General features: G+C 43.7%; 1 protein-coding gene across 1 annotated transcript; it reads left to right on the top strand.

The window, feature by feature from the left end:
- Positions 1-7694: 7694 nt before the first annotated feature.
- LOC115392976 (tripartite motif-containing protein 16-like) lies at positions 7695-10179 on the top strand. Its single transcript, XM_030097704.1, has one exon. It carries the CDS (start codon positions 7696-7698, stop codon positions 9370-9372), a length of 1677 nt encoding a protein of 558 aa, XP_029953564.1. The 5' UTR covers position 7695; the 3' UTR covers positions 9373-10179.
- The last annotated feature ends 5447 nt before the right edge of the window (positions 10180-15626 follow it).

Genomic DNA, 15626 nt, shown 5'->3' with positions numbered 1-15626 from the left:
AGAGTTAGATTTAAAATCCTTCTCCTCACTTACAAAATCCTAAATGGGATGGCTCCAACCTATCTCCAAGATGCTTTAACGCCTTATCAACCAATCAGAGCACTTCGCTCTCAAAATGCAGGGTTACTGGTGACTCCTAGAGTCTCTAAATGGACACTAGGTGGAAGAGCCTTTAGCTATCAGGCACCATTTTTATGGAACCAGCTTCCAAGTGGTGTCAAAGAGGCAGACACAGTCTCCACATTTAAGGTTAGGCTCAAGACGTTTCTCTTCGATGCAGCCTATGATCAGGTCAGCTAGGGATTCTAAACTAAACTAAACTAAACTAAACTAAACTAAACTAAAACAAACCAAACCAAACTAAAGTAAACCAAACCAAACTACAGTAAACCAAACTAAACTAAACAAAACTAAACTAAACTAAACTAAACTAAACTAAATTAAATTAAATTAAACTAAACCAAACCAAACCAAATTACACTAAACAAAATTAAACTAAACCAAACTAAATTAAACTAAACTAAACTATACTAACTAAATACTAGTTTAAACAGTTAAGTATCCACAAAGCTGCCCCAGGAGCTAGAATGCTGTGGGAAGTACGGTGCACTGAGCCCTGTCCTCCTCTAATGTCTGAATGTTATTCCCTTTAGTCCGTTCATTGCTTTTCACCTGTTGTCCCCCCCTTCGAGGGGGAGTCTTCTCCAGTTTCAGTTGCTGACTCCACTATTACGAAGGCCTATGAACAAGCTCCGTCCGGACCGGGAGGACACCCCTGTCGGTCCTGCCCGTGGACTGGCTTCGGTTCTACTGCTGGGATCCGTGGTTCTTGTGCTGGACCGTCCAACGGACTGTCCTCAACATAGTCCTAGGCTTTACTTCTTATTGTCTCATGCAAGCTGTTGCCAAAGCTGTCCGTCCCTGGGAGAGGGATCCCTCCATACTGTGGTTCTCCCCAAGATTTCTTCTTTTCCCACTGGGTTTTTGGAGTTTTTTCTTGCCGGATGTGAGGGTCGAAGGCGGTGGTTGCTTCGTTCTGTCTCGTTACTGTAAATATTGACATATTACCATTATGCTTATTCACTGTTTTTACTTTTACCGACAAATGTAACATCTTGAAGCCCTCTGAGGCAACTGTTGTTGTGATACTGGGCTATACAAAAATAAATTGATTGATTGATTGATTGATTGATATCTGTTACAGATTGAAGAATTGAATGAATGATCCTGAAATATGGTTTTTAGATTTTACTGGGCCAGTAAATGTTTTTATTGGTGTGATGATTATTAAAGTATTAGTTATATTTATTTGAAAGCACCCAACTTGACCTGTCTTTGACAAATTTTTTTGTTGTTTGTTTGCTTTGTGTTCCCATCTTTCCCATTATGTTCCAGGTTTTTCAGAATAATGCACTTGACTTTCTGTCAAGTGCATTGAATCAAGTGTCAGTTAAATAGAGCCGCTGCTCATCAGGGAAATGATCCTCACCCTGCGCCACAGCTGATACAGCTCACTGCAGTCAGCAGCCGGATCCCTGCCTCTGCAGACAGCCCGGCTCCTGACACAGAGACAGAACCACAACAGAACAAGGCCTGAGTGCTCCAGCATGGCTGCAGGAGCACAGAACAAGACAGCGTTGGCTATATACTTTTAATAATAACACTAAAATGATTTTTGGATACTTGTAGTGATCAGAACGATTGCCATTATAAGCATCAGTATAAGATTTCTCAGATTTTCATAGTTACATTAGAAAAATAGATTGCATGCTTATTATGGGGCCAAGATCAGTGAAGGAACGCTTACTAATTAATTTTTTTCCTCTCTCTTCTGACACACGCACACTGCAACGAAGAACGCTTGCTGCTCTTGAAAGCATGATCCAGGCTGAAGAGGCTCTGTTGTTTGGTGCTGCCACCCATTTATCTCCTGTATTTCAGTTAGTTTAGATCAGGAGCTATTTTTTCGTTCCCCTTTTCTTTAAGTTAGACGAGCGTCCTTGATTTTGGTTTACTGGATTTTGACCCTGTATTTTTGTGAAGAAATAAGTTGCTTTTGTTCCATTTTAAAATGTGTGAGTGCTGACCTTCTTGGCAGTGAGAAGTGTGGGAGGGGTCTAACTCATGGTGAGTCCCAGACCTCCTAGACTGGGGACATACGATGGTTTCTTCACGCAGCTGTCGGCACGTTGACAGACGTTCACATGAAGAAGACTGAATAATGACTCTCAGCATCTCTGATACAAATCATTCCTGTTATTCAGTGAATCGGCAGAGGCTTGGCTCTTCAGGGTTTGTGGTGGTGAATGTGACCAATGGATATTTAAAGAAAATTCAATTTCCCCGAATAAGCTTTTACTGAATGCACAAAATGGATTTTCTCGTCATTTTTCGCGATTCTCGTTCTCGTCATGCTGCAGTTGATGTCTGACGACCTTCAGCCGGTCAACTCCGATGCGTTTGCCTCCTGGTTAAGCGTGTGACCTCAGGACGAGTTAAAATTCTTTCTTTCTTTCAAGGGAAATTAAAAAAAAAAAAAAAAAAAAGAGAGAAAAAAGGACGAGTTAAATTCGGGCCTCTGCTGTGGAAGAAAAATAATCAGGCACAATTTGATTCCACATGGTCTAATCCGTGCGTTTCAGTTTCATAAAGTCAGGGCTGAAAGTCAAGCTTGCCCTGTGGTGTTTCTGGCGTAAGTTTTATTTCTCTCCAGGTCTTCTTCTTCTTCTTCTTTGGAATAATTGAGGTAGGCGACCAACAACTTAGGTGCATACCGCCCCCTACTGTATCTCTTGGTGAATGTAAATCGGAAGGCCTGGATCTGCTGTTGTTAGTGTAAGTGCTGAAAGGAATGATTCGAACTATAGTTCGTTCAAACTGGAGTTATTGGCGCTTAAATGGGCTATCACTGAAAAATTTAAAGATATCTAACAGGGGCCAAATTTACAGTGTTCACAGACAATAATCCCGTAGCTCATTTACAGACTGCTAAACTTGGGGCTGTCGAACAGAGGTGGGTCGCCCAGATGGCCTCCTTTGATTTTGATGTGAAATACAGAGCAGGACGAGAGAATGTGAATGCAGACGCTCTGTCCAGGTTTCCTTCAACCCCTGCCCAGAAACGAGCCGCCACCAATGTTGCCGCCGTGGTTACATCTGCAACTGCCCTTGACCAAGGAGACTCCACCGCTATGGAGCCCGGAGAGGACTGGAGGGCTCTGCAAGAGGTAGATCCGGACATTCAATGTGTGAGGAGGTACGTGCAGAAAGGAATTGTACCGAACAAGGATGAGAGGGATGGATTCGCAGATCGAGTGAAGAGGCTCTTACAGCAAAGGAAAAGACTGTGCTTGTACAAAGGGGTTCTGTGTCGAAAAATGGTTGATCCCCATACGTGTGAAACTCGTTTCCAAATTGTGTGCCCAGATTCCAGCTGTCGGGACGTGTGGAAGAAGTGCCACGAGGCAGCTGCTCATGCGGGCACAGAGAGGACTCTCACTCACATAAGGCGCCATTTCTTCTGGCCAAGCATGGAAAAGGAGGTACAGGGCTTTCAAGCAGAGTGCATCATTTGCACCCTACAAAAAGACAGAACTGAGCCCAGGGCCCCACTAAAACCTATAGAGGTATCATATCCCCTCGAGGTGGTAGCCCTTGATTATTTGTCATTGCGTCGCCCTAATGATTCTTATCAGAACATCTTGGTCATGACAGACATGTTCACGCGCTATTCCTGGGCTGTAGCTACTCGTGATCAGACTGCTAAAACTACTGTTCGTGTCATTTGGACTCGTATTATTCAGCCTTTTGACTGCCCAGCTCGGTTCCACTCAGATCAAGGGCCCAACTTTGAGTCAGAGCTCATGAAACAGTTGTGTAGCATGTATGGCATTTCTAAGAGTCGAACCACGCCGTACCATCCAGCGGGAAATGGCCGTGTTGAGAGAATGAACCAAACCCTGCTAAATATGCTTCGAAGCCTGGAGCTAGAGAAACAGAGCCGGTGGCCTGAGTACCTCCCAGAGTTGTTACACGCCTATAACAATGTTGTTCATAGTGCCACTGGGTTTGCTCCATCATACCTAATGTTTGGTCGACACCTTAGACTGCCTGTTGATATGAATCTGGGGGTTGTGGATCAGCACCTGCGGTATGACTTGGAGGGGTGGGTTGCTGGACATCATCAGAAGCTGTCACACGCTTATGATTTAGCTCGCAAGAAGATAGCTGATGCCGCTAAACACGAAAAAGATTACTATGACCGGAAAGCCAAAGCAACCGCCCTATTACCTGGGGAATGTGTGTGGGTGCGTGACAGAAACAGACAAGGCCATGGTAAGCTCCACAGCTGGTGGGAGTCGAAACCCCATGTGATAATCGGTCTAGTTGGGGACTCTGGTTTAGTCTATCGTGTCAGACCAGAGAATGGGGGAAAGGAGACAACCTTACATAGAAATGCTCTGAAACCTTGCATTGCTCCAGCCATTGAACAGCCCAATGAACACTCACATGCTGGGCCAGAGACCTTAGGACAGCCCTTGGTGTTATATTATCCTGTAGAGAATGCCGAACCTGAACTCGAAGCTGCTGAACCTGAACTCGAAGACGCTGAACCTGAACTGGAACAGGAACCCCGTCGATCCACTCGGACCACCCAAGGACAATGCCCTGCTCGTTATAGAGACTAAGATGTTGGTTCAGAGACTGGAACCATCAAAGTCTGGGGGGGTGTGGGACTATGGACCTCTTTTATTGTGTTTTATGTTTGTTTTATTTGCACGTTTTTGCTGTGATTTTATTGGTTGCTGTGGACATTTTTTTTAAGTGAGGCCATCCCCACTACCTGCAGTCTTCAGAGGCGAACATGAGCACACCTGAAGCCAATCGGACTAATCAGGGCTGCAGTGTGGGAGGGAGAGATCCCAACATTTAAGCAGGGCAGGTGTGGAGCAGCGAGGGCACAGCAGAGGGGACGGAGGCCAGTCCACGCTGCACAGGAGGAGCGAGGCAGTGAGTGGGACAACACCAAGAGGGCCGACAACACGACCCGCCGGAGGCCGGCAGCACCCAGCACGCAGCTCCAACAGCGGCAGGGTCTGATCCCTGCCTTGCCTGTGAGTAGCCGCTGTTGAGAGGGGGGGTGCTACCGGGGCGGTGCAGCCTCGGCTGTGGGGGATCGACAGCCGTGGGCTCTTTTCTGGCCGTGTTGCGTCTGCCTGCAGGGGGTCGCTGCTGGTGCGACCGGACCATCCAGGGGAAGCGGGAGTAGGAGCCACTGGCCGACGATCCAGGGTGGGCTCAAACCGACGTCCCGGGCGGAGGTCCACACGAAGTTTAACCAGCGCAACGATCAGAGGACCTGGAGCAGGCCCCTCAGGGATTGACGACAGCTGTGGTTTTTTTATTTTTCATTTTTTTGGAGGACTAACCCTATTTTTAATTGAACTTTATCTGTGAACGTTGTCTTTGTTTGTAATAAATTACACTGCAATTTTAAGCTTGTTATTGCACTGCTCACCCCTGGGTCAGAGCCTTGGTTTAACGGGTCCTAGTCCCTCCACTAGGTGGCGTTGTCGAAACAACTTTAAGTTAACTTATTTGTAACCCCCTCGGCCACATAAGCTAGCTAGAAGGCGCTGAGTCGCCAACTCGAAATCTGATTGGTTGAAGCAACTGTCTGATTGGTTGAAGCAACTGTCTGATTGGTTGAAGCAACTGTCTGACACTTTACTTTACTGGGCTATCAGAACGGATAGAGAAGGCCTCGGGCAGATTTCTTTGACCCTAGCAACAGATGATGCCTGAAATCTGATTGGTTAAATGATTTAATATGAAAAAAACATGTCTGGAAGCAGCTCAACCACGGGAAAACTATGAAAGGAACTGGAACATACCGTTTGGAATCATTTATTAATTATTTATGGACAAAATATAATTTACATCAGTCAATGTAATTCAGATACTTTTTAGGCCAGCAGAGAAGGCTTTGCAGGCCCTGACGGCCCACCACTGTTGGATACAGGGATAAACTATACATAGTATCAGCGAGGTCGTAGAATGATTTAAGCTTGTCAGGATTCAAGAGATCAATGTTAAAGGAATACTCCACCCAAAAAACGATTTGGCCTCATTTTCTACTCACCCTCATGCTGAGAAACACTCTGGAGCACTTTTTTGACGTTTCAAATGCAGTTGGAGATGTTTGGGGATTTTCGTTGTCAACAAACAGGGACCGACAGAGCCCGACAGAAAAAATGGTCCATAAAATCCACAAAACGTTCCCATTTTCCTTCATACTGCTCGTCCACTGTAATCCAAGTGTCCTGAGCGCGTAACGTCCATAATTAATTCTTAACGAGGTCATTTAGTACATTTTAAGAGCCCAAACAGGGCGCTCTCACACAGCTCCATTGCATGTCTGCGCGCGCACCCTGAACTACGGAAGCCGCGGCAGACCAAGCCAGACGCTTGCGCGCTTTCAGCGACTCCTTTTCTAAATTGCAAGCGTAGAAGAAGTTCCGCTGTATATATTCTGCTGTGAGTAACCGAGCTGTGGACAATCACAAAAGTGATTGGCTACTGTTTTAAAGCTTTGAATTCGGTGTCCTGCTGAAAGGGCACAAGCGTGTTGCTTGGTCTGCCGCGGCTTCCGTAGTTCAGGGTGCGCGTGCAGACATGCAATGGAGCTGTACAGAGCGCACTGTTTGGGCTCTTAAAATGTACTAAATGACCTCGTTAAGAATTAATTACGGACGTTACGCACTCAGGACACTTGGATTACAGCGGACGAGCAGTATGAAGGAAAATGGGAACGTTTTGTGGATTTTATGGACCATTTTTTCTGTCGGGCTCTGTCGGTCCCTGTTTGTTGACAACGAAAATCCCCAAACATCTCCAACTGCATTTGAAACGTCAGGAAAGTGCTCCAGAGTGTTTCTCAGCATGAGGGTGAGTAGAAAATGAGGCCAAATCGTTTTTTGGGTGGAGTATTCCTTTAAAGTCACCACAAATAAAAGATGGCTTTTGATTTAAAGTAGAAAACAAATTTTCCACACATGTATTAAACATTTCTACATTTGAGCCCTGTGTCCGATAAACACAACTCACAATAACATTACTCATTTGTTCAAAAAAAGATTTTAACTGTGAGACATTGTTATCCCATCAATTACAGTAGTCATGTTAGGAACAATATTAAATTTGAGTGATTTGTGAATAAATAAAGCAACTCCACCAGATTTTTTGTTAATTCTATGATTATATATTAGCTCATATCCATCCAAACAAAAATGTATACCTCTCTCAATATCAAACCATGTTTTTGAGATGGCATTGTAGTCAGATGTGCTATTGTTGTCAAGCTCAAAGAACTCATTGGACATTACACACCTTTTGAATTTTGCTTTGATTCAGCAACATGATCAATGTCACAGGTTGTTCAGTTGTAAACATGAACTTTGTTTTCTGTAAACTTTGATTCATTACATGAGTCAGGTTAAAATAAAGCAGCTCCACTGGTTCCACAGAGTTCCTCCTCCCCTTCAGGTCTCCCTTTGGAAGATGGGTGGAACCAACAGAGGTGAAGAGCAGCAGCTGATTGGCTCCATGCAAACACATGACGGGCTGATCACTGGTCAGAGCAGTTTCTCTTGTGAGGAAGTGAAGGTCACTCAGTCGGAGCCACAGAGAGGAGACATGGCGCAGAAAGGAGTTGAGCTGGACAGAGAGAGCTTCTCTTGTTCCATCTGTCTGGATCTCCTGAGGGATCCGGTGACTATTCCCTGTGGACACAGCTACTGCATGGAGTGTATTCAAAGCTTCTGGGGTGAAGAGGATGAGGAGAAAATCCACAGCTGCCCTCAGTGCAGGCAGACGTTCACAGCCAGGCCTGTCCTGGTGAAAAACACCATGTTAGCAGCTCTGATGGAGGAGCTGAAGAGGAGCGGACTTCAAGCTGCTCCTGCTGATCACTGCTATGCTGGAGCTGAAGATGTGGCCTGTGATGTCTGCACTGGAAGAAAACTCAAAGCTTTCAAGTCCTGTCTGTTCTGTGTGGCCTCTTTCTGTGAGCAGCACCTTCAGCCTCATTATGATTCAGCTGCTTTCAAGGAGCACAAGCTGGTGGATCCCTCCAAGACGCTGCAGGACAACATGTGCTCTCGTCACGATGAGGTGATGAAGATGTTCTGCCGCACCGATCAGCAGTGTATCTGTTTCCTCTGCTCTGTGGACCAACACAAAGGCCACGACACAGTGTCAGCTGCAGCAGAGAGGACGGAGAGGCAGAGGGAGCTGGAGGAGAGTCGACACATCATCCAGCAGAGGATCCAGGATGCAGAGAAAGACGTGAAGCTGCTGGAACAGGAGGCGAAGAACATCCATGTCTCTGCTGATCAGACAGTGGAGGACTGTGAGAAGACCTTCAGCCAGCTGATCCGTCTCCTCCAGGAAAGAAGCAGAGATGTTGAGCAGCAGGTCAGATCCCAGCAGCAAACAGAGGTGAGTCGAGTGCGAGAGCTTCAGGAGAAGCTGGAGCAGGAGATCGCTGAGCTGAAGAGGACAGACGGCCAGCTGGAGCAGCTCTCACACACAGAGGATCACACAGAGTTTCTGCTCAGCTTCCCCTCACTGTCAGCTCTCAGTGAGTCCACACACTCATCCAGCTTCCACACTGCTCCTCTCAGATACTTTGAGGATGTGACAGCAGCTGTGTCAGAGGCCCGAGACAAACTCCAGGACATCCTGAGTGAAACATGGACAAACATCTCACTGAGAGTGACTGAAGTGGATGTTTTACTGCCACAGCCAGAGCCAACGACCAGAGCTGCTTTCTTCAGATACTCACGTGAACTCACACTGGATCCAAACACAGTAAACAAATGGCTGTTATTATCAGAGGGAAACAGAAAAGTCACATTAATGAAGACTGAACAGTCCTATTCTGAACATCCAGACAGATTCACTCAACGCTGGCAGGTTCTGAGTAGAGAGAGTCTGACTGGGCGTTGTTACTGGGAGGTGGAGAGGAGAGGAGACATTCATGTGACAGTCGCATACAAGAATATCAGCAGAGACCTTTACACTGACAGTGAATTTGGTAATAATGACAAATCATGGGCTTTACGTTGTGTCAACAACAGTTGTAGTTTTTATCACAACAAAGTTAAAACTCCAGTGTCAGGTCCTCCATCCTCCAGAGTGGGAGTGTTCCTGGATCACACAGCAGGTATTCTGTCCTTCTACAGCGTCTCTGAGACCATGACTCTCCTCCACAGAGTCCAGACCACATTCACTCAGCCTCTCCTCGCTGGAGTCTGGTTTTGTGGTTGGTTTGCCCCTGATAGAAGTGCAGAGTTGATGAAGCTGAAATAAACTGAGGTCACATCAGGAGCAGTGATTTGGTTCCATCCTGTAATTTGAGTCATTGAGTCTCCGTCATGGTTGCTGAGAGCTCCTTGTTGTTTTCTTTCTCCGCTGCACACAGATCAGCTGTCAATCAAACAGCCTTCGTCAGCACTTGTTCATCTTTTCTTCTTCTGCTGATGTTTGTTTCTGCAGCTTCTCCACTCTTATTTTGTCTCTCACAGCTTTGTCACAGAAACATGGACAGAGTTTGATTTCTTTGTGGTCAAACATTTGAGCAACTTTAGGCGTAACGAGTCATTTAGTGTGAGGAATAATCTAATAATCTGGAAGCAGCAACATGTACAAATGTGTGAATACGTGGTCTTTTTCAGTCAGAGGGTGTTTGGCTTTATTTCTTTATTTGAAACATCATTTAGCTATATGTATTTTGATGCAGATTGGATCAGTTTTTTGTTGTTTCATCTGTGGGTGATTTTTTTTGTTCTTGTCTGCAAGATATTCACATGTGATTATTTCTTTATTTGCATCTTTTGCTTAATCTGTGTTTTCCCTCCAATGTCATGTGTGACCAAGTGTCATCCGTTTGTGTGAGATTGTGGTAATTGTTTAAAACAACAAAAATAAATCTTAGTTTTAAAAAGGGAATCACTTGTTAAGAGATGTACGCTGGGTGTTTTCCATAAGTTTCATAAGTTAGATTTGTTCATCTTTGGAAACATTCTCCATTCTCTCAGATCAATGAGGAAGATCTGATGATCAATAATGAAATATAATTTTCTGTACAGATTGATCAAACATTGAATAAAAGTAATTGAAACAACTTTCCAGACAATGTGTGATTTTTAATATAAGTCTACATTTTTTTGTTTGACAGAATTTCAGATTAGAAAGATTTAATCTCCATCAAAGATCAAGCAGAGACTGTAAAACAACTACAAACAAATCTTTGTTTCTTTCAAAGTTTATTTGTTGACCAGAATGAAATTAACTGGAAACAGTTTGAAAATGTTGAACAAAATCAGCTGTTTTGTGGTTAAAATTAGTTTCTTCATCAGAATCTGAACTCAGTGTGTGAACATGTCAAATCCGAAGAGCTTTGAAACATTTGTTCAAGGTCATTTCTGTTTTTATTGACACAGCATTTCTCTGGAACAGCTTTTCTCCAAGCAGTGTGACGGCCGGTGTTCAGGTGTGGGACTGCAGTGCCAGCCTCTGGACTGTGTCCGACAGGTGAGCCATGTCGGGCTGCTGAGCCTGACGTTTGATGGACTCCAGAGTCCGAACCTGAAGCAGGAACCAAGAGACCAGAACGCCGTCAGTCCACAGTCAAGAGATCAGGCTTCAGCAGCAAGTCCAACTCACTGAAAATGTTCTCCTGTCAATTCAAACAATGAGGCAGCAGAATGAAACATTCTAGATGTGGATTTTGATCAGTCTGACTTCACTGGATTTCATCAACTCTCATGAAGTCAGTTGTCTCACTGTCGGACTGAAGACTGCAGATTTTTAGCTCCGATTCCTCCAGCAAGACATCAAGGAACTGTTTCAGCTGGTTTTATTTCTGTTAACTAGTCAAAGTGTTTCTGCAACCAGAAAAAACATCCAGTGAGACACGTTAACATTGAAGTTGATGATGAATTTTAACCAATTCTGGTCGTTCATGATGAAGAATCTACCAAAGACAAAGTGTGGCAAACTTCACAAACCTGCACTTAGAATGTCTGTTCATTACGACATGATTTTCTGGAGCGACTGACTGATCAATGGATGAATCACTGAGAATGATGGAGACGAACTAAGTTCAAAAAAATGTCTTCACTAAAAAGGGCAAAAAAAAAAGAAGCTTTAAACGACAATAGTTAAAAGCTTTGAAAAAGTATAAATGAGAAACACGGTTCAAGGTTCAATTCCATAAAAACAAAACAGCCTCCTTCAAGTATTTCTTTAAAAAAAACCCCATAAAAGATAAAAAGTGTCAAATTACTGAAAAGATGAAATATCCTCTAAAATGTGCTTTTTAAAAGAGTGAAGCTGCTGAGCACAACTCCAGAGACTGATCAAGAGAGAAGTTCTGACCGTTTTCTTGAAACTTTCCAGCTTCGTGAGCTTCGTTATCTTCATAGACACTTGATCACATCAGACCATCATGACACAGATCACATCATATCCAGCAGAATCGTCTTGGAGCTTGCTGAGTTCGTCTTGACGTCAAGAAGGTCTTTGACTTGATGAGCTGCTCTTTTCTACACAAAGCTTCAGAAAGATCTGACACAGACCATATTTTTATTCGATTGATCCGTACATTGTTCAGTAAACCATGGGCCCAGATTAGAATAAATGGATTCCTTTTAGACACCATGAGACGAGGCTGGAGACAGGGATGTCCTGTTTCTCCCTGCTGTCTGCACTCTACCAGAACAGTGGATCAGATTCAGACCAACCCAGAATATTGAAGACATCTGCATTAATGGAGAAGACCACAAGGTGGCGGTGTTTACTGATGATGTCTGTTGTGGAACTCATCTTTTCAAGACAGATGGAAGGAAGTTGAACCCTCAAATACAAGCAGTACAAACATCCAGGAAGATTTGTAGAAAAGGTGCAGAACCCTTGGATTAAGGTGCTGCTAAAGATATGGAATAGGATGAGAGACAAGAACACAGTAAACGATAAGTTACAGATAATTGAATGGTGTGACGATGATAATGAGTTTGAACCAAATACAATCGATGATTTATTTAAATTATGGGTTTTGAAATGCAAAACAAGATTCTACTCTCTGACAGAAAAAAGGACAACTGTCAAGTCCTCCAAGTTTTTGTGCTGCTCTGGACTTGAAAAGAGCGCTCTCTTCGTATGGATGTGGCAGGATTCCACTCAAAGAAGAAGAAGAATTCAAAGTTTTCTTTTTCCAATTCTTTTATTGTAGATAAATCTTTGGATCTGATTTTATTTTATTTTAGCTAAACCTTTAGCTGGTTTTTAGTTCCTTTGGGCTTCTTATTAGGCTTCTCTTTAGGTGAAAAACCTTCAGGAAAACAAAATATACCAATTACTCCTGGGAATAGTATTTAGACTTTTTCACAAAAGTAATGAAGTACTAACAATGATCTGGCCACAAAGTACCAAGCAATCCTAACAAAGGTAGATTCTGAATATTAAATTTACTTATCAGTTTAAGGTAGCAAATAAATCAAATGCTTTTCCTCACAATACATTAACTTAGTTACTTTTCAGTGAATTTTAACTTAAACTTCATCACCTCAATTAAATATTAATGAAAAGAAAACATTAAACTTAAAGTTCTCGTTTGCAACTGGAGAGTCCCAGGCGCTTCTGCATGCAAACATTTCTTCTTGAAACAGTCACTGTTCTGCAACTCTTACCGGCTGTCCATCCAAGTTGAAGAGTTGTTTGCACAAGGTGAAATCCAAGGAAGAGCAACTTTCCTGATCATTCCCAGAGAGCTGTGCTCTCCCCTGGTCCGTCTCCTGCTCCAAGCAGGAAGGCTGTGAAGCAGGTCGTCTCTCCACCCAGCTGGCCAGGGGCATCAGTCAGGTGATAGGAATCACCTGCTCCCTCTCCTTCCTGATGGGGGATGGGAGGCGGAGCCAGCTCGCAGCCAGTTTTGACAGAACAACAACTGAAAAGGTTTGAAAGGCTGAGGGAAGACTGACCTTGAAAAACTACATTTTTATAGATTCCTTCATTTACACAAACACTTTGAACATAACAGCAGAAAAGAAATGGACCTCAATGACCCCATATTGATTATTTTTACCAAAGTAGGTCAAATAAGGGATCATCTCTAAAATTTATGAAGGTCTAATGTCTCAACAGTCCCACAACTCTAGTAAAGTGAGGGTTTGATTGGAAGTGCATTTTTCATTTCTTCATGACACCAAAATAAAATTTTGCTGGAGTTGAAGCTTCATGCTGGAAACAGCGTGGAGCCCGGGAACACAATCACTGGAATAAATGTTGGGATCAAATCCTTCTGGACACAGCTTCACAAAGTACTACGAGACATATTCAGTACTAATCTATCGATGCAGTTTCCCACATTATTCTGAAGAGTTTTAGATTTACAAGTCAGACAACGTAATTCTGTCAACTGTCTGGAAAAAATAGAAAATAAACAGCAGTTACAAAGCACTGGCTGCTTCCTGACCCACCCACAATACAAGAATAGATATGGATCGGAAATGACATTTAGCTGATGGAAAAGATGATCCTCTCCCTTCATCTTCAGAAAATCACTTTATTTAACTTTGGACTAAGTGTATTAGATGATATCTGTTACAGATTGAAGAATTGAATGAATGATCCTGAAATACGGTTTTTAGATTTTTACTGTGCCAGTAAATGTTTTTATTGGCGTGATGATTATTAAAGTATTAGTCATATTTATTTCAATGCACCCAAGTTGACCTGTCTTTGACGAATTTATTTGTCGTTTGCTTTGTGTTCCCATCTTTCCCATTATGTCCCAGATTTTTGAGAACAATGCACTTGACTTTCTGTATTTTGGTTTTGTCACGGCCCGAGTCTGAGGATCAGGCATGGAGTAGCAAGCAGAGGCAAAGAAGAAGAGTTCAAACAATATTTAATTAAAGTCTTTGAAAACAAAACCAAAACTTAATCCAATCATGTAGTCTTCAATGATCCTCCAGTGCGGGGTACCAGCTCGGAGCAGGCCACAGCGGTCAGGGCGTGGGCAGGTGGGCGGCCAGAACCAGACTGCAGGGCGAGGAGGAAATGACGGCTGTGCAGGTCAGCAGACTGAAGCAGAGAAAACAGGTGAGGAGAAAGTAACAAAAACTGAAGGCTGAGTCACCGGTCACACACTGACTTACACAAATGAAGGTTTACGGTCCCACGCCGGGTGAGGTCTGAGGTCCAGTTAAATTGAGCTGCTGCTCATCAGGGAGACGATTCGGGCCCGACCGATTCATCGGCCGGCCGATATTATTGGCCGATATGAACCTTTTTCAAAATATTCATCATCGGTCGGGTTTTTGCTGATAGAACGCCGAAATACTCTTAATTTCTCATAAAACAGTGAATGGTGTATGAAATGTTGGGAGTCATGCAGAATAATGTCCTTGCACCGTTTGTCCACCAGAGGGAGCTCTCACTCCTTTCATATCCTCAGTTCTCACTGCTGTTTTCTCAGTAGTAGGAGTAAGTAGGAGTTAACTACAATCAGGAAACATTGCAAACATTACTTTTGCCTTGCCTAGAGGACGTGCATGTTTATTGATGAGGCCCCGTATTCCCAGCGATCGGAATAAATTGAATCTCTCAGAATAAACAGTTTGTTACATTATTCCTTTTAAATGTTGACGTTGTTTCCACCTGTAAGTCCTGGTTTTCATCAATGTTGGAGCTTTTTGTTTAAGATGGATTTTTAAGTAGACCAGTGGGTCTACATTGCTATTATTTTCTTCTTTTTTTTCAATTTTAAGACTGAATTTGACATAGACAATGTATAAAGTTGGTCTACATGACACTTTTTTAAGCGATAATACAAAAGGTTGAAACGGAAATTCTTTCTTTGTGTTCGTTTGACTCCCAACTAAGACACTCTGGAAAGAAATGTTTTAGATTACGGCCTTAAAATGCCTTGAAATGCAAAATAACAGAATTTTAAATATGCAATTAAAAATGTAATTACCTCCGCCAAGGAGGTTATGTAATCACGTCAGTTTGTTGGTTTGTTGGTTGGTTGGTCGGTTGGGTGGTTGGTTGGTTGGTTGGTTTGTTAGCAACATTACGGAAAATGTAATAGACGGATTGCAATGAAACTTTGTGGAAAGGTGGGTCTTGGGCTAACTTAGAATCCATTAAATTTTGGTGATGATCCAGATCACTGTCTGGATCCAGGAATTTTTTGAAGGATTCTTTATCATTGAGCGATAGGGCAGTCTTTGACATAGTTGGGCAGGCCTGCCGACAGGGGGGGACAAACAGGTCTGGGGGGGAGCCCAGAATTAAAGGTGGGGGGGCCCATCCAGCAACCCACTCACGGCTCCCGACGCAGCATGCAGGCACCGTGCTGCTCCGCGCCTCCCCACCCCCCCGGTCCAACACCGCATGCAGGCACAGTGGTGCACTGCTCCGCGCGCCGCAGTGCTCCGCGTGCCACATCGCTCCCTCCGCGCGCCGCACGCCGCAGCGCTCCGCTCTGCGTCAATCTCAACCCTCAATCTTAAAAATGTGCGCTCCTGCGAGTCAACTCTTGTCCCAATTCTCAAATA

This window comes from Salarias fasciatus, chromosome 8 (assembly GCF_902148845.1).
Source record: "Salarias fasciatus chromosome 8, fSalaFa1.1, whole genome shotgun sequence".
Classification (NCBI taxonomy): domain Eukaryota; kingdom Metazoa; phylum Chordata; class Actinopteri; order Blenniiformes; family Blenniidae; genus Salarias; species Salarias fasciatus.
Note: the sequence above shows the minus strand (reverse complement) of the source record. Positions and strands in the feature narration are given on the sequence as shown.